Genomic DNA, 25762 nt, shown 5'->3' with positions numbered 1-25762 from the left:
TAGATAAAAGATCTAAATTTATCTGGATAAAAAATAGATTATTAAAAACTTGCATTTTGTAATAGCATTTTTGCAAAATATATAGTATGTATGTATAAAAGTTTAAATTCTTACATTTGTAAATATGTATTTTAACATTGATTATAGGTATAGGCGTAACTAGGGGGCATGGGTGAACTTCAGCCACCCCTGCAGAATTTCTTAAAGCCCCTCCAGAATTTTTGGGTAAACATATGTGCTAATAAACATATAAGTATTAACTTTAGTTTTGCCCTCAATGTAAAAAAAATATATGTTTCATATAAGTAAACGAATAATAATTTAAGTCAGTTTTCAACACCAATGGCAATAATAAATAATTGTCTAATTAAAAAAAAAATTGCTATAAGACATTTTTAGAACTCAAGTTCCCTAACTTAAAGGACTAGTTATGACAATGATTGAAGGTACCTGAAGTCTATAGATGTTTACAAAGAATAGAAAACATAGCCATGTAACTACTACAAAATAACTTCAGTAAAACACATACACCAATAAACCTAATAAAAAATAATTATACATAAAAGAACATGAAAATAAATAATTTGTTCGACATTGCAATATGAGATGCTTAACTAGGATCCCTCATAATTTTGGTATAATGATCCTATATTCCTATGTATATAATATTTTAAACTTTTACAATTTTTTTTATACAAATTACAATTTTAACACGTGTGTATGTTATGGGTATAATAATACTTACATATTTACATAAAACAATTCCTTTATAACATCTTAGTAAATTTTCCACAATTTTAAAACTTGTATTTTGGTCTAGTAATGCTTAAATCAAAAAACCTGTGATTTTATTTTTGCAAAAATATTTTTTAGGTCTTCTAGTGAACTGCTAAATCAAAAACATCTTCCTAACAATGTATGTAAATTTAACCATATTATTATGTTTCAAATAATTAATATATTATAGTATGATATTACATTAAAAATGCATTTTTGGAAAAAATTTTTAATTTTATCTTGTACTATTTACTATTGATTAGTAGTTTTACTAAAACTGACTTATTTAAACAGAAAAGAACAATAAAATGTTTATATATAATGATAAAGTTCTAGTGTTTACATTAATTTTATTATACACTGCTTACATAACATATTACATATAAATTTTATAATGTGGTTTAACCAAAACAATAATATAAAATTTAAACTTTTAATTTATTTAACGCATTATAAAAGAAATACAATGCACTCTTGATTGGATAGGAGTATAGAAATAAAAATGAAAACTAATAAATGAAAATAATTAACAATTCATTTTATTAGCTCTTCTTGTTTTTAAATTAATTATTAAATTCACATAAATTAAATTATTCAATAGGTCAATCACAAACCTCCCAGTCCAAATACCATAAAAACCCAATGAAACCCATGAATACATTCAACAAAATTATGTTCTAACAGACTTATAATTTTATTAAATACTTAATAATTTTATATAAAAAAAAAAAACAAAAACAAAATGATAATTATAAAATTACAAATTATTTAACATTTATCATAAAAATAAAAAAATAACAAGATTTTTTTTTCACTAAATTCATACACAATTTAAGTTTTACATTTTAAAGTTGATTTTTATTTATTCAAGTATAAAATATACAAATAAATTAGTAAAAATAAATGATTTGATAAAAAAATGCAAAAATAAAATTGTTGATACATATTATATCCAAATTAAAATTTAATTCTTGTTTTGATATTTATTGATTTATCAAAAAGTAAATTTAAATGACAACAAATAACTCACGTGTAAGGTAACTTAGCTTTCTGGTCTATTAATGTGTACAAACTGAGCACTGATGATATCATACCAACTACGCCTATTGTGCCTGGACTTAACCTAATAAATCCTAAATTTGTCAATGGTAACATTACATCACAGCTATTTTTTACAGTATCGATTAATAAGTCTTTATGACTACGAACAAATTGAACTGCTTCACCAGTGAAAACATCTTTAGGAGCTACTTTTCTATTCAAAGTGTTTAGAATTTTTTTTTTCAGAATTGACTTAAATAAATTATTTAACTCCACTGCATCTCTGACAAGATTCAAAACTATAGATAGTAACCAATACTTATTGCCAGTTTGACCCCATCTTGATGCGTTTATTTGTATTAAGTTATTTTTACTTAACCACAAAAAATGATCACAAAACAAATACAAAGAATGCGCTATCTTTGAAAATGTCACACAAAACCTAATAGTTTTATCTGAATGATTAACAGTCCGCAATGCAGTATGCAATGAATCGATAAAGCGGCCAAATCTCAATACTGTAAAAAAAAAATTATTATTAGTAATTATAATAATTAATATGCAATTCAGTTCATATAAAAACGGTAAAATACAAAATGTCTTGTATAATTAATAGTTAAAAATGTGTTGTATTTATCTTAATTGATTATTTTTATACATTTTAATTTGTAATAATAATTTCAATTAATCAAAATGTAAATACTCTTATTAATACTTATAAGACAATTAAAAGCTAAGCCTAACAATAAAGAATAAATACCTACCATAAAATTAGAAATATAAAACTACATAATAAAATAATTACTATCTCTCTAGAAGGTACATACAGCAAGTATAGGAATCGTTTATATTCATTGTAAACTAAGTATATTTAATATACAATATAATATTATATTATATAATATTTAATATTTCTTATGAAAAATTAAAAGAATGATAATTATTTTTTTTAAGTACACATATTGGAAAAATAAAGAATTAAATTAAATGGTATTTACCTTTACGAAAAGCTGCCAAGGATTGTTCAAGTTGTTTGAATTTTTCAATCGATTTGTCATCAAAGTCATTTTTTTCCATGTAATGCCATGTTGTTTTTGAACCATATTGTACAAACCTGGAAAAAAAAAACAGTTATATCCATTTCAAATACATATTATATACTAATACATCTTTATAAACTATTATCACTTTTCTTTTGATGCTTTCAATATCTAATTAACATATAAAATTTCTTGTGATATTGTGTGCACCTCTCATCCATAGAGAAGGAGAATATTGCACTAGTCATCAAAAACAAAAATTAATATTAACCAATAACTATAAAAAGGAGTTATAAAATGTATTAAGTATAAATGTAAATGTGCAAGTAGAACCAACTATATGATGTTAGTTTGTTTACTTTTTCCATTTTAAAGCAAGACATGGACATTTTTAAATTGTAAAATTGTACATCGGTGCTAAAAATTTGCATGATACATGAAATATTGTATAAGGCCAAAATAAAAATAAAGGTAGATAATTTATGTTTCAAGTTTAATAATAGTCAAATCCTCTGTAATACTAAAGCTAGCAACGGTAAGGCTAGTTCTGCTGAACAAAGGTTTGTCATGAGATGTTGTGTTGGCCAGAGAGAAAACAATCGTGTGGCAACATCATCTTAAACGAACGATTCGGAAACAAAGAATTCTGGTACGCAATAATTGACTATGAAACCATTGAAACTTGAAACCTAATCATTTTAATTTTTTTTTGAATTTCTGAATCGTCCCACGTACGCTCGCTGTTCGGGAGGTTCTTTACGGACGCCAATGACGCTAATAAAACGGTAATAACTAACAATATCGATTCGATTCAAAAAGTACCTCGCTATTCTGTCGCGGCCGGCTGTCTTGTTGTTCAGATCGATGACGAAGTTCATATTTCAGCCGTACACGCTGAAAGGACCGGAAAGTGACTAGTGAAAATAACAGAAGTTAGATTCCGAATGGATATTATATTTGCGGAAAGTCTTCTAATCAGCGCTGATCCAGAGACGAAAGTGCAAAAACGGACGTCAAAAACAATAAACCGCGCACAACCATTTCCACTGTTTCCGGGAAGAGTTGTACGACATTACCAGCAGCTCACAAACTATACACATTTTATAATAATATTCTACCGTAATTGTACATAATAATACAATCGTCGTCGTCAATTTTCATTCGACGACCGTCATCGTTATTATAAGTAAATATTAATGTTATTCATTTATTCCAATAATTATTATTCCTTTTTTCGGAAAAGTCTTAACGGCGGGGTTTTACGCACAACTTTTGTAATTATTTCGAGATAACGTCCCAAAATGTTTATCACCCAAACACTCGTTGTTTACGCTTTTTCGTGCCGTCTAATCACAATTCGCAGTCGCGCTCCCCCCCCCCACTCTACCTATCCCACAATAGTAAGCTAGCGGTATATATAGTAAATTGTTACGCTACTTCCAAGGTGGAAAGGTGTATTTATACCATATATTATAATATTTATATACACCTTGGCGACTGCCGACTACACAATAATATTAGTAGATTACACTTCTGTGCTGTTATATTGTATATAGGACGTCTTTCGACTATTATTATTATTATTATTCTTATGTTATTTTTGCCGCTACGATAGTTGAGCAACAGGTTGTTTTTACGCGTCGCTTGCGTATGTGTAGTAGAAAACATTCTCATTTCTTGTTCCAAATCGATGTGATGATGGACGGAAATAATAATTATTATTGTTGAAGACGACACACGATGAGCTTCTCCAGTCAGATATTTCGTTCGCCGGAGTACACGAGCTTCAGGTGCAACGTGCCTCTTAAACAAATCATATTGGACGATACCGGCGCAAATAAGGTTTTCACATTTTACTATTACTATTTTTTTTCAATATTATCACTACTACCATACATTATGGCACCTTTTATTCCACTTGAACGTCTTATTGCACTTGCACTTTTCATCATTTGCACCCGAGTTTGCACCTTTGACATAATAATAACATCCGATGAAACTTCCCCTCACCTCCAAATACTGGATATTTCTTGGGAGCAAACTCACTTCTCTAAACATTGGACACCTCCGAATAGCAGACAAAATTTCAGCGACCAAGGGTGTCCGGTATTTAGAAGTTTGAATGTAATAATATAACAGGTACCTCCTACTATAGTCGATATCATCTTACAAATTACAATATTAATTAATGCTTATAAATTATAATCTGTTATCTACAATATTATTTTAAATCTAATTGTTATAGGGATGGAGAGTGTACGACACGGGACCTCGTTCAGTTGAGACCCCATTAGTGTTCTTGCATGCGGTCAGCGGTCGAGCCGAAGTCTTTTTCAAACAGTTGCTAACGCTCAGTTCAAAAGGCTACCGAGTCATATCAGTATGTGCGATACCCTATTAACTTACTAAAAATTCTTCAACAGTCTAGTTGTGTTTTTTTAGGCTGAAAATCCACCTTATTGGAGTGTTACTGAATGGTGTGAAGGATTCATGCAACTATTGGATCATATGGATATTAAACAAGTGCATTTATTTGGTGCTTCATTAGGTAATTAAATAGTTATGATAGTTTTCAAAATAATAGCACACATTAATTAATTCTTATCTATATACTATACTGACTAGCAACCATAATAGTAATTGAAAAAATATATGCAATTTTACCGTAATACGAATGACGCCATGAAAAAACAATGGTTAATATTGTTGATGGGTAACTCTAAATACAACTTAAACAGTTAAACCGTTAAAAATATAATTTATGTATAAATGAAAATACTACATGAGAAATTATAAGGGAAATTATCTTCACGTCTTATTTCATTATAACCAATGTAGCTTATAATTTGTTGATGTAGCATATTTATACTGTGTCCAGTGCCCATACAAAAAAAAAATTAATTATTCATAAATGCTATGTACAGCATAAATTTCAGAAGTGTTGCCATTAATGAATTGTAAAAATGTATGTAAATTTTTATTAAAAAAAACACATGATATATTAATGCACTTTACTAGCATTTTTTAGTTGTTGAAAATTATCTGACATAAAAACTGGGGACATCATTTAAGAGAGTAGATAATACAGAGAAAATTTAATTAAAAGGTGCTACTAATCAACCTACCAAAATTAACTTAGTATAGTGATAATAAAATACTATTTATAATTGTTTTTAAAACATACATTTATTATTGTAATATAGTATATGATATATAGTTTAATTTTCATGTTTAATAACTATTAATCAACTATTTATATGAGCTATATTATTTATAAATTAGATTGTTACCACAATAAAATATATAATAAATACATACCTTAACATTAAAAAAGTTTTTGTTAAGCAGAACAAAATAAGAGATTATTACAGAATTCTTGTACAAATGTACATAATATTTTTACTTATAAAATATATATATTAATCATGTTAAATGTCATACTCCTTTTCTCAGAAAAAATCTGTAAAGATACCTTTGGTATAAATTAAAATAATTTGTCTTTGGTTTTTTAATAATTAATCCATGTACTATTGATTTCAATTTCAGCTTTAATAATTAAACTTAAATAATATTTGTAAGAGCATATATTTTATTTTATTTTATCAAAATTATCAAACTATTATAATTATTTGTAATTTTATGAGATTAAATAAACATTTGGTAATAATAAAATGTCTTAAAAATCATATTAATTAATTTAAACTTTCATAGTAATTAATAATTATCATAATACCTATTCTAGATATAATTAAAACATATCTATTCAATATATCAAAAACATCAGAATTATTGCTTACATGCATTATTTATATTTTATATCTTAATTTGTACAGAATATTGACAAATGTATACTAATTACGTGTGTATTATCATATAGTTAGTTAGTTGTACAAAATGACTTAATATTTAAAAAAATATATATAATAGCAATCTATAGTTTTCATTGATTAAAAAAAATCCTAAATGAAAATAATCAATCACTTTTATACTTAATGATTAATAATTAATATTTAAATTTCTTACCTCAACCAGAATATAAGATATTTTCTGGAGTCTATATCTTTTTTATGGGGTTTCATTTCTAAGCATTCAGTCTCCATTTCTTTTTTATGTGTCTTCAAACAAAAGTTGCATCACTAATAATGAGTGTACATGCTTTGAACATAATATAATAGTTACCAATTTTATTCAGGTTGCTAGTTTTTATTATGTACATTACAGCAGCATAGATAAGCATAGAAACTATATGCTATTGTTCACGAGATTAAACGGCGCTAAAAGTAAAAATGAGAAAAATGAGTAAAAATAAACATAAAGATTGCATAGTTACCATTTATTTGAATTATACATTTCTCAGTAATTTTATATTCTTGTTTAGGTGGATTTTTGGCACAAAAGTTTGTGGAGTTTTCTACAATTGTACATCAGCCTAGAGTTGTGTCACTATTTTTATGCAACTCTTTTACTGATACATCAATATTCAAATATAAAGATGCTGCTGTTTTGTAAGTTGAATTTTGTTTTTATGTTATATAAACATTATTAGTTAGTACTTGTATGTAAACAGTACATGTCTCTAAATTTATGTTTTTTTTTTTATCTTAATGCATTAATGTCATAAAAAAAATAATAAGAAGAAGATATAAGTTTTTATTAGCTTTAGCTATTACTTAAATAGCTAAATAACTATTTAATATTCTATTAAAATTATTTTTTTATAAAAAAACGAAAACACACTTGCTTACTTTAAAAATAATTATTTCTCTTAACTCATTATAAATGATGATTTTTTACTTTTAAAACTTTCTAGGTTCTGGATTTTGCCTGCAATGGTGCTCAGAAAAATGGTGTTATCTAATTTTTCATCGAGGGAAACATATTACGATACACAAATAATGGATTCAATAGATTTTATGGTCGAACTGGTAATTAGCTTAATACCCTAGGTCTCATCTAATTAGAGCAAAGTAATTTTTATGAAAAATAATTATTGTATTTTTATAATTTAGATTGAATCATTATCACAGGCTGATCTAGCATCTCGTTTAACCATGAACTGTTTAAATAGCCGTGTTAATACATCACTGATGAGAGGCTTAAAAAGTGTCACCCTTATGGATGTATTTGATGATTACGCCTTAGGGTCACCCATTAAGGAGAAAATTTACCAGGAATATCCTGATGCTAAACTGGCTCAACTCAAGTCTGGTGGTAATTTCCCATACCTAAGTCGCAGTGATGAAGTGAATTTACACTTGCAGGTAAATATACATTGCCGGTATTATTTCCAGAGTATATTACATTAAAATTATATATTTTAGATACATTTGAGAAAGTATGATGGTACTCCTTTCAGTGCAAGTGATAACATTCCCAATACAGAATAATTTAAATAATGTATCACCAAAAACTGCTCAATATTTATACATTATTACTGACCAACTTGCTTAATAAAAGTGTGCTATGAAAAAGTTTGGCCTGTTCATAAATACATAATATATATAATTACATTTAGTGACAGTAAAATTTTTAGTTTTATCTATGTTATATTTTTATAAAATCAAAACCTCGTTATTGTTAAAATTACTCTTAATATTATATGTGAAACATTTACTTAAAAAAAAAACCAAGAACCATATTTTACAACTTTGGTGCTAACAACCTTTTAGTAAATACTAATATTATTCATAAAGTGGATACATTGTTCAAATTTTAATTCTTATACATTATTTTTTTATGTACATAAATACTCTGTGTTGTCCTAATTAAAATCACAAAAGACCGTGATTAAATACACAACATAATTATATTTTATGCGGCGATATTTTTTTATTTTAAACTTAATTTGATGTAGTTTTTCAATTGTTTTTATTTAATATAATATTTATATATTGTTATACCTTTTTTCTTGATTAAAACAAATTGAATACTCTTACATACTCCAAGCATATGTGGTGATATATTTTATACTTAATATTTTTACTATTTATATAATAATTTACTGTGAATACAAATCTTGTACCATTATTATTTTGATACAATATAGCCAATTTATTTTTGAATTGTGTGTTTTATGTATGTATACTATTATTTTTTAATTAGGTACCTGCGATTTTTTGTAGACATAAAAAAGTCATTTAACTGATTGTAATAATCTTTTTTTCTATCTATATTGACATTTCTGGTTCTTGTAAATCGTAGAAATATAATTTATAACATTTACTATTATTTAGTAATAGTACCACCTAAGCTATTTACTTTCTTAAGAGGCCTATGACTAATAAGGATGTACCACAAAGAATAAATGTTTTCATTATTAGGTACTTATTAATTGAGCATTAATAATATTTTAATATTTTATCAAAATAATATGTGAGCAGGTTTAACATCAATGATTTATGTTAACAGTTTAAAAAAGTAATAAATATATTCATGACATTAAAAATCCACAAGCACAATAGGTATACACAATATTTTGTTTAGTTCATAGGCGAGGATTTAATTAGTATTTAATATTTAACTATATTTACATTTAAACAAAGTTAATAGTATTTTATAATATATGCATACGGTACCTATACCAAATTTTACATTTGTCCTTCATAGAATATTGCGGATGGCAGGTTACCGGCATACCTATACAGTCCCATCGAATTTCCCTTCGAAATTCTCGTTTCACGTTATAAAGGTGTTTCCATACAACCATTTCCATAGGTCGTCAAAATTTTGTTAAACCCACAATAGGCTCCAATATACTGCGTTAAATAAAATGAACGATGCTGGGAACACGATTCTACTCTTCTCATCAATCCAAATCGAAATCTGTTGGGCCGTAGTCGTTAAACCCCCGTGCAATTGACGTGCTGATTCTTCAGATACTTTGAATTTTACCTTGCCCATCGCTTTCATTTCCATCGTGTAGGGCAGTTCTGCGTTCAATTCTGTTGTACCCTTAAAATAATTTACCAACCATCAGTTAAATATAATATGTATTCATTATTATTTATTAAGTTTATAACCGTAATTTGTATACATAAATAGTAGGAAGGTTAAGTTACAAACGCTTCAAGACCGCAGAATACAATTTAAATTAATTTATATTCACATTGATAGGGGAAGCTAGGACATCAAATAGTTAGGTAGATACTTACTCCGTATAGTCTTTTAATTTTGGTCTAAAATACCTAGGTACATAATTGAGGTCAATCCCCTATGTATGATCGAACCATAAATGTTTATGAATATAAAGTTGTAATGTGCCAATAATTCAAATTATTTATTAAAACATTTTTTGTTTATCGAAAAATGACAACAACTGACAAGCAAAAAAAAAAAAAATAATTAAAAATAAACACACGTCATTATAGTGAAACTAAATAGGTAGATAATAGCTAGGTGGATTAGTGACATAGTTACCGATAGGGCAACAGAGACAGTTGCCTCGAAACGTAAACGTATTTTGGGTGCTCACAGTATCTGTTTATGCGACAAACAGTTATAATTCTATTAATTTAGGGGTGACAAATTATTTTGCCTCGGGGGCTCGGGAGAGCTTTTGTATGTGTAGCAACGCAACTGAAATAGGTACATAATAAATGTACCTAAGATACTATAGTTGTAACTATAGCAGAACACCAGAGCCTCTAACAGTCTAAACTTGTATATTATTATAATTGTATAATATAGTCATTAAATAAATGTCATATAATATGTAAACATGTATATGGGTATATACTTTATAGTCAAGCCCTAAACTCTCTCTCTCTCTCTCTCTAATAGGACATAGGTATGTACATAACGCGGAATCTTTAATCTTTATGGAAACTGAAATAGGTACTGTCATAGTCACACCCATCATCTTAGGTACTGTAATAATACTATATACTTTGTATTGTAAATTTTTGGTACAAACTACAAATATACAATATTAATATACCTACAGGGTTGGGCTTGGCCAGTTATCAGCTACATAATGAGTGATGACGTATAACAGTTACGTAACCTAGTTACATTTGTAACTTGTAATCAGTTAGGTACGTAGTTTTCAAGTTACCTACATTATAATGTAACTATTTATAATTTTAAATAAAATCTAAAGTTAAACATATAAAATAATTGATCGATACAAAATATATATAGTTTTTTTTAATTGAAAATAAATCTTATTTATGTAGGTAATTAACATTTTATTATGATAGCTTTTTTTAAAAATACCGTCAATACCGATATCACTTTTATCTATTTAAAGTTTAATATTCATTCAAATCTAAATATAATATGTGTCAATATTCTATTTCATACAATGACTAATACTATAAGTATTTGTATTGTGGTGTATTTGAGTTAAAAGTATTCAAATACTTTTTTAAATACTTCCAGCATGAAGTATTTTTAATATTATCTTAACATTCTTTACTACTTTTAATTTTTTTTTTCGAAAAATTTAGTTACTCACTCCAATAATTATAGTTTTATTGAGTGTGAATATTACTAACCTTAATTTATTAATAAACTAAACGTATTTTAAATACTTGAAAAAAGTATTTATAACACTTATCTACAGACCTACAGTACCTACGTCTACTTATTTTGTATTTATTTTCAGTTTTTAGTTATATTACTTATATTAGTAGGATATATTACAAGCTTACAGAAATAAATATCTATCAGTTATTTTAAATAGTAAATGTATTTTTTATAACATAAATTATAAATGATTTTGTAATATTGGCGAATAAGTCTACTGTTAGTGTGTAAGTGTATTTCGTACTCGTCTATTCGAGTCAACATAATTTTATATTATAGTTTTTAATTTGTTGTACATTTATTTAATTTAAATAATATATATGCTCAAACTATATACGTCCAAATAAATATTAGTCATTGCATTTTAACATTTTGTAATATTTTTTAATCAGTGTTTTATTTATTTTATTATTTGACGTCAGGTAGCATTTGACAAATTGTACAATTTATAACATGTAGATAGATAATATAGCGATAGTCATCCTTAGTGACACAGTCGGATTGTGAACGATGAAATATAGATAAAAATCACAAACACGTGTAACGTAAAGTAATTAAAGTTAACAAAATAACTAAAATAATTTGTTAAACTTGCACAGTATTCTGTCTTTATGTAAATATGTAATGTGTGTAGAACAATATTGCTATTATAGTTTGTTACCATTTGAAGTGGAATTTAATAGAACGTAGAAAAGACGGTGATTCCTTATTATTGGATAGACTGGGAAGTTGGAACATGGAGTGAGATTGATATATAGATAGATTGAGAGCGTCAACTATAATAGATACCCACCTACCTATATGAAATATCAGTATCAGCAGGCAGTAGTACGGCGAGAAAAAAGACTAGGGAGGCTTTGGAAAGAGCGAATAGCAGTTTTAAATGTTTTAATACATTCCGATGTTAATAAACTTTTAAATTATTTTAGTTATTACTTAACAACTTATAATTTACATAAAATATTTTTTCATTAACTCTTCAAACCTACAAGTAAAATATATTTAGCAATGACATTATTGACATTATTTATTTGAAGAAATTAACATTATTTATAATTGTTTAGTCTTTAATTAAGTTACTTGTAACTTAATTAGCAACTATAAGTTATTGTAGCTGTAACTTATAATAAGTCAAAATTTTCCGAGTATATTGTATCTTGTAACTGCAGGATTTACAATTTTAATGTAATAATGTACATAACTAGTATAGTAACTTGCAGTTGCAACAATAATCGAGTGTCAATATACGACTATACGAGTATTTATGTGGGTTATAAATTTATAATATGTATTATTATATTTTCATATATTTATATTTACCTAGGTACTAATTAATAAGTAATAACATCGATAATTAATGTTTTTTAATTATTGTATAATATTCTACACAATAAACAGTTCATCATTTCAACAGAACTTTTGTAAAATATAAAATATAATAGGAATGCCAAATAAATCTTCAATTTAAAGAGTATACTAATCAATATGGTAATTAAAATTAACATAAATACATTGAAAAGTTTTAAGTTATCTTATGAGCCATACGATAACTTAAGCAGTTAGTCATAAGTTATGACTTCTAGTCATTTTGTTTTATAAAATTAATAAATATTTTTATAATACAATTATTATAAATTTGATGTTTTAATAAACTATCTTTGCACATTTTATAGTTACAACTACAAAGTATACTTTTATGACGTCGTATTGTATATAATATACCTATACATTTACATTATACATACAGAATGATAACCCAAGACCCAAGTATACTCAATCCCATTTATTCATTTGAATTAAATGTCCAAAAATCAGAATTTAAATTTATTTAGATTATGATTTTTGGAATTTTTAAATACATTTAAAGATCAAATTCATGAGATTTTTTTTATACCTACTGCAGTCTATTACTTAAAAAATGTCATGTACTTCTATAGCAAACTTTTATTAACAAACTTTTATTTTTTCAAATATAACCCCCCCCCCCCTCACTTCCTTTTATTGTAAATTATTATGTGAATAATATTTTAGAACATAATTCAAAATCCATACAAATAGTTTCTTAATTATTTAAATATTAATTATAAAAGTAAAAGTCCAAAAAAATGATTGTATAAAATTACAAAATGTATGTAATAATATTGGATTTATAATATTTGTACAATTATACTTGTACCACTTTTATAAATTATAAATATTGGTAGATTATTATGAATTAGGTACATACTAAAATGTTCAAGTCACCATAGCCCCTACATCTTCCAAATCCGTCATCGTGGACTTATTCCTTTAAGTACACATACTCAAAAACTACTCGATCAAATTTTGATACATCAACATTTCAGAAAAATAATCCATTAGATAATTTTTAGTAGGCAAGAGCAGTCCTTATTTTCAAAATAAAAGTTTGTATTTCCTTACGACACTCCCAAGTCTTAAAAATTTTAAAATATGGACTAAATGTATATTCAAAAATTTCAAAAATCATATTTTAAATAACTGCATTATTGAAGAAAAAAATAGGGTAAGCATTTCTAGTGAATCATCCTATATAATATATATCAGCATATCATACAATCATACTTATGCAGTTATGCAACTATACGTATATCTCCGAGGTTCTACCCATTATACGTAGATAATGTATTATATACGGTACAGCTGCAATCTCGAAGAATGGAATTCCATTCAGAGGCTCTACATGCGTATTTATAAAAAAAACTTGTGTGTCACGAGTCACAAACTCACAGCCCATCTGGAAATCTTTCCGACGTTGCACGATTGCATAATATTATAACAATATTTTAGGTAGGTACACAAAAACAAGCCACGTGCCCATGTGGCAACGACAAAATTGACAACAATAAAGAACAACTCGACGCGACCTACCTATTATACTGGATATAACGTACATATACGATATACCTATAGGATTTATTATTTTACATGTGAGAAAATATATATATATACTTTGATAGGTTTATACTTTACATTGCCTTGCAACCTTCTTCCGTCGTGAAATAAACCGCCAGCTGCGATGGTTTGTTGCGCTTGGTCGTTATTGACTATCCCCTTGGACATTTTGCTCGCTTTGATCGATGACTTAAACATTTGTTTATTGGATTTGCTTTTCAACTTGACAGGGTGACACCTAAAAAAATAACGATACCAAATTTTCATGTCTTCTTGTCCGTAGTTAATAATATTTTATATTTTTATTTTTTATTAATGGGTACCTACAATAACCTACCTAGCTAATATATATCTGGTGTAGCGTACCATATCTGCAATGTATTGCGTGTATATATCCTACATCGATACTACAGCTAATTCGTCTAAAGATTCGATACACGTACGTAGATTTATGTATTACAGATGTGTGCACAGCACTTCATTCATTAAAAGAAAAAATGCAATCATGACTTTACTCTTTTATGCGTAACGGTGAAAGTATGTTAATATTTATATGTATAATGATGCATATTACATGATTTTGTAACAAACGGCTACACCGCAGTACACGTGTAAAAATATAGAATACTAGAAATTGATTTTTGCAATATAGAATGCAGTTTTTGTATTTCGAAGGTGTGAACTATACACGGATTGTTCGTAGAACTATGGCTCAACGGCTGCCAAAATTATATGCTTCAACCCCTAATTATAAGCTCAGATATTTTTCAATTTTAACATTTTTAACTATACGCAATATACCCTGCATTGCCTGCAACACGGGTTTTCACAGCAAATGTACAAAAATTTGTTACTGAAGATTGACGTGTAAGTGAACAATTGAAAGTGATCGTAGAGATCGCATATTTGCATCCACCTTCGAAGAAATTATAATATGCCTAATGGTTTTATCTATATATCTATACAATGTTTTTCATTGTATCATGAAAACACAATTTCTCAATAAATAATTTTGCTTGCGTAATCGAAATAACTTACACTATGTCATTATGCATAACAATTCAAAGGATATTTTCGATTAGAGGAATAAATCGATAACACCAAACACATATAAATTTAAAAAATAATAATAATAATAGGGCTAGGTAAAATGCATGATAAAATAGTTTTGTTCCTTAAAATATTCTCTAGATAGGAGCGCCCTCTTCATTACTTAGCCAAAATTACGTCACTCTCCATACTGATTTTCTCTAACCAACATCTAAACCTTGAATTTGCTTAAAAGCATTCGCTTCTCCTCTAAAAAAAAGTCTGTGTTCAGCAGAAGCAGTCAACACACAGATGTACATCATACACTCACCCGTATCGCCATATTGTGTTGACAAATGCAAATTCGGCCAACGAGAGGAATATGAACGCAGTGCACACGATAAACCACAAGTCGTTGGATCTAATATAAGACACATTGGGCAACTTGGAGCCCGTGTCGATACCCAGCTGAAAGTATGTGAGCATTGTACTTGTACCTGCAATATTATATAACCATTATGGTGTCATAGTTAAATAATTATCATAAGTGCGTATACATATTAAACACCAGATTAAAACACGCAGCGGTGACAGTGGCGTACGTGGTAATTTTCTGATGAGAGTAGGGAAGAGGGCTAGGCTTATAAGAAGAATATTTTCCACTGCTCTATAAGTTTGTTTTTTACTATTATAGCCTATAGATACATAAAAAAATATTCGTTAATTATTTAATTTTAAATATATTAATATTTGTACTCGTAATAAACAAATGAACATCAAATGATACACTAGGTACCTATAAATCCAACAATAACTTACGATAATCGTATACTTAATTTATTGATATATATAATACATACATCATTGGCCAACTAGTTCGCGGTCAGTATTATAATACAGTACTAACTATCTACAGACTTATAAAATGCACTTTTTTTTTTCGTTAACATAAATCAGAATACAGTTTCAGGTATGATAAATTTATATAAGTCCAGCATATAGCACGTATGACACATAACTGCCACAGTGATGGTAGTTTACAATGTATTGTTTACCGACACTGACAGTTGTAACGCAGCACTGCAGCAGTGTATCCGGTATATAGGTAATGTGTGAATACGTAAAGTTTGTGTTTTGTCTTTAATTCCATTTTAACACAAATACTATTGTTTTACCTTGATTAAAATGATTAACCCTTCCAAACATTAATCACTGTTATTTATGTGATATAATGAAAAAAGTCAATGGTGGACAGTGGTGGCAGTGAAATAATTCACTTGGAGTTAATACCCTCCCCCCCTGTGTACGCTGCTGAAAACACATCCTTCAGCTTTGTGCGTTTGTCCGTTGCCGCGGTCACCACGCGTTCAAATTAAATCTGTAGGATTTTTTATTCTTTTATTAAAACGTACCGATGGCCACACGTGCAGGCGTCGCGTCGGGTGCCATCCAAAACGACACCCACGAAATCGTCACCAACAATATGCCCGGCATATAGTAATCCATGATGTAGAACCCGTACTCCCTAGCCAGTAGGAACGTTAACGTTAACGACGTGTAACGATAAGCTGTAACGAGACAAGTGTACTTGGTTAATAGTGCAGGTTAACTATTAACTTATACAATACATTTATATTTTATAAAAGTATAGGTACTACATAGACATAAATACAGTAGGTACACGTACAGGAATTAATAAGGCTTTATATAGTATAATATATAATATACGATGGACCATATATTCATAATTTGTTGTGCAATGCAGTGGGTACATTGTCTGCATACTACATTATGCAGCTAAATTAAAACGCAATTGTAATGTAGTATAGTTTTGGCTTTCTAGATAATACACTTGATCAGTTTTATGACTGAACGTCGATGAGTGAAAATGATTTTTTTAAATGCTAGCTATATATTTTTACGGGGTATTGTCTCAAACCAAATATTTATGATATGGAAATTGTGTGCAACAAAATATTTGGTACAATTAGAAAATGGTGAATCGTATTCATATTTGTTGGTTAGATTATTGGCAATATATTTGTACAGCTATCAAGTTGATTTTACAACGGTTAATTTTTTCTAGAAATTGATATAGGTAGATAATTACGAATTTCGACTGGTGTTAGTACTTGACAGCATCGTTCACAAATTCTATATTATAATAGTATAAACTATAAACTATAAATAATGCATGTATAACACAGATGTACATATACATATGACGTATCTATATAGGTTTAACTTAAATAACTAAATGCCTAAATAGGTATACTTACTAGAAGTTGGATCCAGAGCAATTGGTTCGACATAATGTTCGGAACTGTGTGGTATTATTTTCAGCAATTTGTATTCTGTCAAATAAGGAACCCACGAGTTATCATTGAGGGCTGCGGTGACTGGCGATTCGACTTCCCATTTAAGCACCAATTGTGTAGTGTCATACCTCCCTACAACAAACTTTGTCACAACTGATACTATACAACAGGTACATTTTAATATGCACGATACGCTCATACGTCACATAAAACATAAGAAAACTACAGCTAGGCATTGCTAAGGCAATAAATTATATCTAGTTTTTAAATATAAAAAAGCTTAAAGTTAAATTTGTTAAATTAATAATAGGTACATAATTTGAGTTTTATTGACAAGACGTGTTAACATGATGCATGCAACTCAATATTATTTTAATATATATTACATTTATATTACATTGTAGAGTAGGAAAGGAACATGGTAAATAATATTATAGAGAGGATGGAACTATGGGAGGAACGTCCAGGAAACTGATACAAAAGTCAAAAATGGAAAAAATGAAAACTGCAGTCAGCATTTAAGTGATGAGAGGATAATTCTAGACATTAGGTATAGATGTAAAATAAATTAAACAACTTTCGCATAGGTACCACTTAATTTTTTTAAGAAATTCTAATTACGCTCGTGAATACTGATATTTCAGGAGGTAAGTTAAGTCATATAGGACCCGAAGCAGTGAACGATATCACTAATAAGATCCTAACCATAATACCATATTAAATCGTCTGTGGAATGTAACACAATAATATCATATGATAACCCCGTCCCATTTGCGTTTTAAACATGCGTATAAACATAATATATAATAATGTAACGTGTTTTATGTACGAGGTACGACATATTACGCATATCATAACATAACAGGTTACACGTGGTTGTATATGCTCTTACAGGTTTCCATGATCAAGTGACACTGTTGGCGGTCGAATGGGAATCTGCCTAGCTTCACCCAACAGAATACCGATGTCTTCAACCTATAACACGGCACAGGTAAACCACGAACACCGAATGCACGTGTTTAACAATAAACGTAATAATATATAATACTAAATCAAAAATTAATTGTCAATAACCCAGCTATAGCTGTCGCACCTGACCGATAACATCACAGTTCCGTCCGGTAACACGGTGACCATCAGGTCTTCGGTCATGTCGGCCACCGTCAACGAATGTTTCTCGTTGGTAATGTACACGTTCGGTATCCATATCCGCTCCAGTACTCCTTTTTGGCACACCACTTCAGGAGAGTCTATCGGCACTAAATTTGTAAACGCTAATCGGACGTCTCTCCACCGGAATTGTAACAATATCCTCACTTTGAAGTCCTATATTAATTAACCCAGTTTAAAGCATGAATGTATTTATTATTATTTTTGTATATTATAGATATTAAATATTATTAGGTATATATAGTATAACCATTTTTTTTGCATAAATTAAAAAACCTGCAGAAAAAAGCTAGTAGTTTCTGATGAAATAACGTATACAATATGTCTATATATTTATACACAATACCATGTATAAATCACTATCATAAAATAAAATATCAGAAGAGTCAAGAGAGAACTTAAGTTTAGCCGTTTAGTATAATATATTATTATTCTAATATAATATATCCGTATATGTAGGTAATGCGTTGCAGGTTTTGTACTCAAATATATAGTAATATACTTATATATCTATTATCTACTATACGTTCAGTATACGCTATATTATAGATTATGAAATATGGATTAATTCAGACTTATACTTACGGAAATATGTCATCAATTATTCGATGTATCAAAATAAATTCTATATAATATTATCCGAAGTTTTAAACGTCAAAATATAACGTACCAGATTTCGCGGGTACACAGAAGTTAAATGATACACATGAATCCTAGTGGACACAACGATTGGATTGTTCGCAACGAGTTTTCCTGGGGCTACTGTTTTGTCGTACCGACACGGATCTGTCAACCATCGAAGTATTTTCTCCGATGACGATACTTCATCATTGTACTCCACTTCGCAAATTTTGTTTATCCTAAGCAATAAATATAAACGATAAACATATTTTGTACAAAATACATTCAATTGGAACGTCCATAATTATATTATATATCATGCGCAATGATGAGAAATGCCACCCTTTTAAACCTTCCTGAATCCTGCAAGATATCCACTAAAAAAATCATGAAACATATCCTATATCCATATATAATGTTAATAATACGATTTTCACTCAATAAGCATGTACAGGATAGGTCATCATTTTTGTCGCCTTTTTTAGAATAAACGTTTATTTTTAAACAATAAGGTGGACTTTTCATAAAAAAATTTATTTTTTAATATAGAAATCGATATTGCGTGTAAAATACCTATGAATCTATTATCTACAAGAATTATTCATATTAATGCAGCTTATTATTGATACATCATTTTTATATGTTTTATAAAATTTAACTATTATTTTGAAAAGTTTTCGCGGAGGTACCTTGTTTATAGGTAATCTAACTAAATATTTGTTGTCAGCTGTACTACAACAGCTGCCGAGCACAATTATATGAATTTATGCAAGTAGACACCTATATTTTGAAAAAAATTAAAAATAGAAAAAGGTCATTTTAACAAAAAAACTTAGTGAATTTATGACTAATAATCACATTTGTCAAGCCAATAAATCGCTATATATATATTGCTAATTAGATGGAAGTGATTAAATACATTTGTATAAGTTTTTATTATAATATAAGAAGTACGTATATATATAATTATAAAAATAATTAGTTGTTAATTAAGTATAAATGTTGTTGTATAGGCATATATATATGTATATGAGTAGTGATGTATACACGTGTGCGTATGTGTGTAGTGTGTGTATGGGTGTGTATGGTCATGTGCGTATCTACGTATTGTGTATGCGTGTAGTTATATAAGTTTTTATATTATCCAAAAGACTAGTGTATATAATGTTGGAATGTGTTGACTCGGGCAAAATGAGTGTGAGAACACTTAGATTCCCACGATGGTCTACGTGACCAAAAAGGGCTAGATCAGCACATCCTAAAAGCCTCGGAGAGACCGTGACGACGGGCCCTGTTGGGAGTCAGACAGTCGAATCTGGTCTAGAGTGTGAGCAACAGCCGAGTTGTTCAGCAGAGCATCTTTTTAACAGTCTTAGCAGAACCTCTCATAGTTTTAATCAGAGCCTCTTAGAATATCTTATAATTATTAGTGTGCAAATATACAATTAATTAGTGTTCAATTCAATAAAACAGTAATATTATAAATCACGCAATTCTCGTGTTCTTTATTGATACCAATAACAAACGTTTGAACGTCTTACGTCGGTGAACTACACTTCAATGTATAATACATTATGTATGTTCAATGTTCATAAATCATTAATATTGGTAGCATATAAGTATAGGTAAGTAGGAACAAAAATAAAATTTCTAGACTATAATTAGTTATTACTAATTAGGTATATATAGGTACTATATAGATGTATCCCAAATTTGTTTTAGTAATACAATTTACTTCATGGGACTTGAGATTTTTTGCCTTTTTGGGACCTGGATTTTTGATGTTTCTATACGTCATTTGGACATAAAATATTAGTAATATTATAGATATTTAGCAATATCAAAACCAACAAAAGATAGTTCATATTTATACTTGATTCTTCGTTTAAATATATAATTTCGTATAAATTTAAACTTAAAATCTCTATAGAAAATCAAAATTAAAACAAATATATTAATACTATACTACTATAGTAAACTACGTTTGGCAAATCTTGTAATTAATTTTCAAGACTTTCCTAGCTAAAAATACATTTTAACAACACAATAAAAATAGTTGACAAATTTTCACGATTTTAACGAACTTAGTCCTAATTTGGAAAACAAATACTTAAATCGTACCAATATATCTTTAATACTTTAATATAATAGGTATGATAACATCTTATGAGAAACCTTGTATTATATTTTCAAACTTTTAGACTGACTGAACATTTTTTTATCAATATTTATAGAAAAAAAACAAAATAACATTTCAATGTCTATAAAATATTCAATGATACATTTAAACCGAGTATAAAAAACACCTATATAAACATTTGACTAAGCTTTCAACAACTTCAAGTATCTATGGTTAGTAAATAATAAGAAAATCAATTTTGTCGAAAACTAAAGTTTTGTGTATAAGTATTTCCCTAATTGTTTTTGGTTTTTTCCCAATATTTTAAAAAGTATAGGTACTGGAAATTTTTAATTTCGACCTCTTAAAAGTACCAAATAGATTCATTTTCCCACCAGAAAAGGTATTGGAAGTTGAAAATCAAAGCATTTTTTCTACTCATACTATAAATGGCGTGCCTACGTAGACACACAAAACAAAGACACATTGTAAGACTAATACCACTGATTAATCAATGCTACTACATTCATCGCTCAGAATCTATTACATAAGCATCGAATGTCAAGAGCGTTTGCCTAGTTTTATAATTAAGAAATAAGAAATTTGGTTTTGACATAAAATGTTGTAGATAGGTAGTTCACACTATAGTTGGTACTTACACTACACATACATAAATTATTGGTATTCATAAGTCATATAATGTTTTCTGTCATTTGTCAAACATAATAGTAATAATATATATATAGGTACGTTGAAACATCGAGAACAAATAATAAAAATACATATGTATTTTTCGTGCACAGATTATGCAAAATATAATAATAGAAAAGCGAAATTAACCGAGAACCTACATATTCATTTCATTTGCGTCAATACGTAATAAACGACACATCGTTAACGATAACCCTGTCCGGCTGCATTTCTATTTGATTAAACAAAAGAAAACGGTGGCCAAAAAATAAACATTGTTATACTAATACAATAATATAATTTAACAACTAACGACTATATTCATTACCGAGTTCCCGTGTCCTATACTCCTATGACCTATATATATGTCTATATCTACCTATTTTCTTGGTCTTCAGCTCTTAAAATGCATGATAAATAATAAATTTTATGACAAAACTGCTAGAAAGGGGAAAAAAATAAAAAGTAGGTATAAATATAGTTATTGATGTCGCTATGGAATATAGGCATAGTCATACATACAGATTATAAAATGTGTCAATTTTAAAATTATTGATGTGCCTAATTTAAATAAATACCTAATAGTCATTGGATTTTTAAAATATTAAAATATATGTTTGAAGCCTCCTCCGATATATAATAATAATGATAACCTATGAAAATAAATAAATATTTTTCTATGTTCCTATAAATAAATATAATATTATGTGTTACATCATAGCTAAGTATAATATAGTTTGGGCCCCGGTAAGTATGAATAAGCGCCTAACTTAACTTATTCAAATATCCAACAGTACACCTGGACACGCGATAACGTGTAATACCTATAGTCTATACTGTAATAATTATGATTAAATACTATATAGATACTTAGCTAAGTAGGTGTAATGGTGTTGGTGTAAACACTATAAGCTTTCAGACGTCACCTGAATGTGTCCCGTTTTCTATATCGTACCTTTTTCATCGTCCAAATGCGTTCACCATAATATTGCTAATAATTTTGGTATATCCTAATAATTCCAAAGTGGCAAGTGCATCCGTAATGTTATCGCTGATAAAACGTATAGGAACTATAATATTATTTTATGTTAGTTTGCATATTTTGCATGCACTATAGGCTAAATAGTCCATATATATTCCGTAAGAATGTACTAAGGTACAATTATTAAATGACATTACTTGCTTAAAAATATTAAAAAGTAAAATAAACGCAAACGATTAGAAACATCTAATCATTCTAATCTATAGGTATACCTACCTAATACCTATCTAAAATAATTAGAACTGGCCACGAGGAAAAACTTAAATTCATTGAAGATAATATAAAAAAATACCAAACTGAATTAGATTATCACTGGATTATGTGAAAATTATAACATTAAAAAATCAATCAAAAATAAATAAATAAATAAAATAAAAATATTAAATTATAAACATTATAAAATATTAGTACACCCGCGCGCAACATTTTAAAAAATGGTTGAAAGCCAAGATAATCGAATAAATAATAATAACCAAATTTTTTAATGGGATATAAGCCAGTTTACCTCCTCGTGATGCACCCTGGTTAATGGTTATAACCAACTCTAAATTAATGTGGACGCACTCAGGTTATCTACTTCAAAATATGACCTTTTTTTTTCTTGGAACGCACTCGAAAAATCGACTAAGGGTAATTTCGGGACGCACTCGGGAAACTCTCAAACCCATCACGACGACGGTGCACGTTTTCACTTCACGACCCGCAATATTGTCGACCATTCGGACCGTTTATATAGATAAACTATTAATCTCAGAAGCTTTACGTGATTTTCCGCAAAGAAAAAATTGTATTACTGCAAGTCGGACGTCGAAATTCGCAACAGTGCTTTACTCTGCAGGAAGTTGGTGCGAATAATAATGATGCGATAGTATATTTTTATTGTGCTGTGTAGGTAGGTATTGCTTATATAATTGTATAATTTTTTGTTAACAATAATATGCGTAACGTGGCCGAATTAAAAAAAAAAAACAGTGAAAAAATACGTCAAAACTCTTACTTGGCAGACGGTAACGGTAGCACTACGGTAAACAATAAAACACAAACAAAAATGTACAACTTTATGTAAAACATGTTCAGCGCGAATGCAAACATGCCGTAGTGTATAGTATGCACGTCGTCGTGGTGTGCATATGCCTAATTTTCATTTTGAATTCGACTTTTTTTTTTTACTATTATTATTATTATTTTTATGGCCGCCGTTAATAGTATAGGTACATAGTGTCAGGTGTTTGGACCAGTTCACGAGTCGCGCCGACGAGAGGGGAAAAAACAAAATATCACGCGCTGAACTTGGTTATAGCAATACTACGTATTAGCCGAATGAAGGTATAGGTACATAATAATAATAATATGAATATAACTACCTATGCGTGTCATAATAATACCTGTAATTATATTTTTATTTTTTTATTGGTTTTTGGTTTTTATATCGTGAATTTGTGAAGTATTAGATAACTACAACCTCGGATTTTGGTCAGATATGTATTGGGCGATTGCAATTTTGTGAATTGGGTAATCATTAATACATAATATCGCCTATCAAAAATGTATAACTTAACTTACGTTATTCCACGTAACTGTTTATTATAAATAATATTTTGATATTCCTGAAACTGTTTAGCGTGTTTCTTGCAACTTAGCAAACTTAACAGTTATATTTATAGTTTTATCTTTTATACTAAGCGGTAGGTAGGTAACCTGTATCATTTATTTTAAATGCACATCAACAGGTAATTTTGTACAATATTGTATTACTCTTAAAAAAATTACTATACACTATACAGTCTATACATTTATATTTTATATACAATACAAAGGACACATATTATATCATTATGACCCATTTAATTTGTATTATATTTCAATAATTCTCGATTCTTCAAAAGTCACTATTGTTTTAACTAAACAAGTAAACAAGTTGTCTTATGAAATACAAATTCAGATCTTAAATTACACTATGAGAAACTTCTTCCTTTTTACCCTCACACCAGCTCATTTAATTATGGGTTTGTAGTTTTTATTATATAATATTAATTTAGTAAAATAAAAACTAGATAGGTAACCATGTATGTTATAAAATCATAAAGTTGCTGATTTAAAAACTGGGAGGGTTGAACATACCTAAGTGGCCAATTCCTGAACCAAAATTGCGCGTATTCTTACAACAAAGGCTTACTAACTTTAAGAGTCATATAAAACATAATATGAAGATATTTCTTTTTACAAGGAATCTACCTACATCAATTAAAAATTCAATTTTAATATTTATTTTATTTCAGTATCAACAAAATATTAGATATTGAGTACCTAGAGGTATTTTTTATACCAAAATCAATTAAAAATTCTGTATTCTGTAGATTTGAAAACAAATTGTCATCCATTTTTGTGCTGGCCAACAGAGTTATTATATTTGAGATCATTAAATGTGATGTCACAAATTAATAAATGATAGTCCTTTATTTGCCTGCATAGAAGT

The 25762-nt window shown here is 28.4% G+C and overlaps 3 protein-coding genes across 4 annotated transcripts; 1 reads left to right on the top strand and 2 right to left on the bottom strand.

The window, feature by feature from the left end:
• Positions 1-1294: 1294 nt before the first annotated feature.
• On the bottom strand, positions 1295-7203 carry LOC132917405 (peroxisomal membrane protein 11B). Of its 2 annotated transcripts, none has more exons than XM_060978126.1 (3): positions 6882-7203; positions 2817-2932; positions 1295-2336 (listed from the first exon to the last, which is right to left on the bottom strand). In XM_060978126.1, exons 1-3 carry the CDS (start codon positions 6956-6958, stop codon positions 1804-1806), a joined length of 726 nt encoding a protein of 241 aa, XP_060834109.1. In that variant the 5' UTR covers positions 6959-7203; the 3' UTR covers positions 1295-1803. The 2 variants fall into 2 exon arrangements, with proteins under 2 accessions (XP_060834109.1, XP_060834110.1); XM_060978127.1 differs by lacking the exon at positions 6882-7203 and adding an exon at positions 3681-4175.
• On the top strand, positions 4290-8920 carry LOC132917404 (maspardin-like). Its single transcript, XM_060978125.1, has 7 exons — positions 4290-4700; positions 5104-5238; positions 5301-5406; positions 7237-7363; positions 7669-7783; positions 7868-8119; positions 8180-8920. Exons 1-7 carry the CDS (start codon positions 4599-4601, stop codon positions 8243-8245), a joined length of 903 nt encoding a protein of 300 aa, XP_060834108.1. The 5' UTR covers positions 4290-4598; the 3' UTR covers positions 8246-8920.
• A 346-nt stretch (positions 8921-9266) lies between these two features.
• Positions 9267-25027, bottom strand: LOC132917403 (pH-sensitive chloride channel 2-like). The gene is made up of 9 exons (XM_060978123.1): positions 24284-25027; positions 19485-19674; positions 18738-18970; positions 18537-18619; positions 17606-17776; positions 16739-16894; positions 15658-15823; positions 14376-14535; positions 9267-9809 (listed from the first exon to the last, which is right to left on the bottom strand). Exons 1-9 carry the CDS (start codon positions 24376-24378, stop codon positions 9588-9590), a joined length of 1476 nt encoding a protein of 491 aa, XP_060834106.1. The 5' UTR covers positions 24379-25027; the 3' UTR covers positions 9267-9587.
• Positions 25028-25762: the final 735 nt, after the last annotated feature.

The sequence above is a fragment of the Rhopalosiphum padi genome, chromosome 1 (genome assembly GCF_020882245.1).
Source record: "Rhopalosiphum padi isolate XX-2018 chromosome 1, ASM2088224v1, whole genome shotgun sequence".
NCBI classification, from domain to species: Eukaryota; Metazoa; Arthropoda; class Insecta; order Hemiptera; family Aphididae; genus Rhopalosiphum; species Rhopalosiphum padi.
This window is presented reverse-complemented; position numbering and strand designations above follow the sequence as displayed.

What these genes read in the sequence shown, in the direction of transcription:
- LOC132917405 (XM_060978126.1), bottom strand. Translation starts at nt 6,958, where the DNA reads ATGGAGACTGAATGCTTAGAAATGAAACCCCATAAAAAAGATATAGAC. An exon ending in TATCTTATATTCTGGTTGAG is followed by an intron (nt 2,933 to 6,881) that starts GTAAGAAATTTA and finishes TTTTTTTTCCAG; the next exon opens with GTTTGTACAATATGGTTCAA. An exon ending in CTTGGCAGCTTTTCGTAAAG is followed by an intron (nt 2,337 to 2,816) that starts GTAAATACCATT and finishes TTTTTTTTACAG; the next exon opens with TATTGAGATTTGGCCGCTTT.
- LOC132917403 (XM_060978123.1), bottom strand. Translation starts at nt 24,378, where the DNA reads ATGTTTGCATTCGCGCTGAACATGTTTTACATAAAGTTGTACATTTTT. An exon ending in TGCTCTGGATCCAACTTCTA is followed by an intron (nt 16,895 to 17,605) that starts GTAAGTATACCT and finishes GTCTCGTTACAG; the next exon opens with CTTATCGTTACACGTCGTTA. An exon ending in GAAGAAGGTTGCAAGGCAAT is followed by an intron (nt 9,810 to 14,375) that starts GTAAAGTATAAA and finishes AATTATTTTAAG; the next exon opens with GGTACAACAGAATTGAACGC.
- LOC132917404 (XM_060978125.1), top strand. Translation starts at nt 4,599, where the DNA reads ATGAGCTTCTCCAGTCAGATATTTCGTTCGCCGGAGTACACGAGCTTC. An exon ending in TTTATTTGGTGCTTCATTAG is followed by an intron (nt 5,407 to 7,236) that starts GTAATTAAATAG and finishes ATTCTTGTTTAG; the next exon opens with GTGGATTTTTGGCACAAAAG. An exon ending in AAGTGAATTTACACTTGCAG is followed by an intron (nt 8,120 to 8,179) that starts GTAAATATACAT and finishes TATATATTTTAG; the next exon opens with ATACATTTGAGAAAGTATGA.